Source organism: Dendropsophus ebraccatus, chromosome 1 (assembly GCF_027789765.1).
Source record: "Dendropsophus ebraccatus isolate aDenEbr1 chromosome 1, aDenEbr1.pat, whole genome shotgun sequence".
Lineage (NCBI taxonomy): Eukaryota > Metazoa > Chordata > Amphibia > Anura > Hylidae > Dendropsophus > Dendropsophus ebraccatus.
The window spans coordinates 4,096,829-4,098,406 of NC_091454.1; the positions used below are offsets into that span (position 1 = coordinate 4,096,829).

The 1,578-nt window shown below is 57.2% G+C and overlaps 1 protein-coding gene across 1 annotated transcript in view; it reads right to left on the reverse strand.

The window, feature by feature from the left end:
* Positions 1 to 858: 858 nt before the first annotated feature.
* LOC138771225 (octapeptide-repeat protein T2-like) overlaps positions 859 to 1,578 on the reverse strand; it is an 855-nt gene continuing 135 nt past the window's right edge. The window contains exon 1 of the mRNA XM_069950792.1: positions 859 to 1,578. This exon is cut by the window's right edge and continues 135 nt beyond it. Within this exon, the coding sequence (XP_069806893.1) occupies positions 859 to 1,578 (720 nt within the window).

Genomic DNA, 1,578 nt, shown 5'->3' on the forward strand with positions numbered 1-1,578 from the left:
TTTGCGGCCTCTCTCTCCTGATTTGCGGCCTCTCTGTCCTGATTTGCGTTGTCTCCGTCCTGATTTGCGGCGTCTCCGTCCTCATTCGGCACATTTCCGTCCTGATTCGCGGCCTCTCTGTCCTGATTTGCGTCGTCTCCGTCCTGATTAGCGTCGTCTCCGTCCTGATTTGCGGCCTCTCTGTCCTGATTAGCGGCCTCTCTGTCCTGATTTGCGGCGTCTCCTCCTGATTTGCGGCCTCTCTCTCCTGATTTGCGGCCTCTCTGTCCTGATTTGCGTTGTCTCCGTCCTGATTTGCGGCCTCTCCGTCCTGATTTGCGGCCTCTCTCTCCTGATTTGCGGCCTCTCTCTCCTGATTTGCGGCCTCTCCGTCCTGATTTGCGGCCTCTCCGACCTGATTTGCGGCCTCTCTGTCCTGATTTGCGGCGTCTCCTCCTGATTTGCGGCCTCTCTGTCCTGATTTGCGGTCTCTCCGTCCTGATTTGCGGTCTCTCCGTCCTGATTTGCGTCGTCTTCGTCCTGATTTGCGTCGTCTCCGTCCTGATTTGCGTCGTCTCCGTCCTGATTAGCGTCGTCTCCGTCCTGATTAGCGTCGTCTCCGTCCTGATTTGCGTCGTCTTCGTCCTGATTTGCGTGGTCTCCGTCCTGATTTGCGGCTTCTCTGTCCTGATTTGCGGCGTCTCCGTCCTCATTCGGCACATTTCCGTCCTGATTCGCGGCCTCTCTGTCCTGATTTGCGTCGTCTCCGTCCTGATTAGCGTCGTCTCCGTCCTGATTTGCGGCCTCTCTGTCCTGATTAGCGGCCTCTCTGTCCTGATTTGCGGCGTCTCCTCCTGATTAGCGGCCTCTCTGTCCTGATTAGCGGCCTCTCTGTCCTGATTTGCGGCGTCTCCTCCTGATTTGCGGCCTCTCTGTCCTGATTTGCGGCCTCTCTGTCCTGATTCGCGGCCTCTCTGTCCTGATTAGCGTTGTCTCCGTCCTGATTAGCGGCCTCTCCGTCCTGATTAGCGTCGTCTCCATCCTGATTTGCGGCCTCTCTGTCCTGGTTAGCGTTGTCTCCGTCCTGATTAGCGTCGTCTCCGTCCTGATTTGCGGCCTCTCTGTCCTGATTAGCGGCCTCTCTGTCCTGATTAGCGGCCTCTCTGTCCTGATCTGTGGCGTCTCCTCCTGATTTGCGGCCTCTCTGTCCTGATTTGCGGCCTCTCTGTCCTGATTTGCGGCCTCTCTGTGCTGATTCGCGGCCTCTCTGTCCTGATTAGCGTTGTCTCCGTCCTGATTAGCGTCGTCTCCGTCCTGATTTGCGGCCTCTCTGTCCTGATTTGCGGCCTCTCTGTCCTGATTTGCGTCGTATCCATCCTGATTTGCGGCCTCTCTGTCCTGATTTGCGTTGTCTCTGTCCTGATTTGCGGCCTCTCTGTCCTGATTAGCGTCGTCTCCGTCCTGATTTGCGGCCTCTCTGTCCTGATTTGCGTCGTCTCCGTCCTGATTAGCGTCGTCTCCGTCCTGATTTGCGGCCTCTCTGTCCTGATTTGCGGCGTCTCCGTCCTGATTAGCGTCGTCTCCGTCCTGATTTGCGGC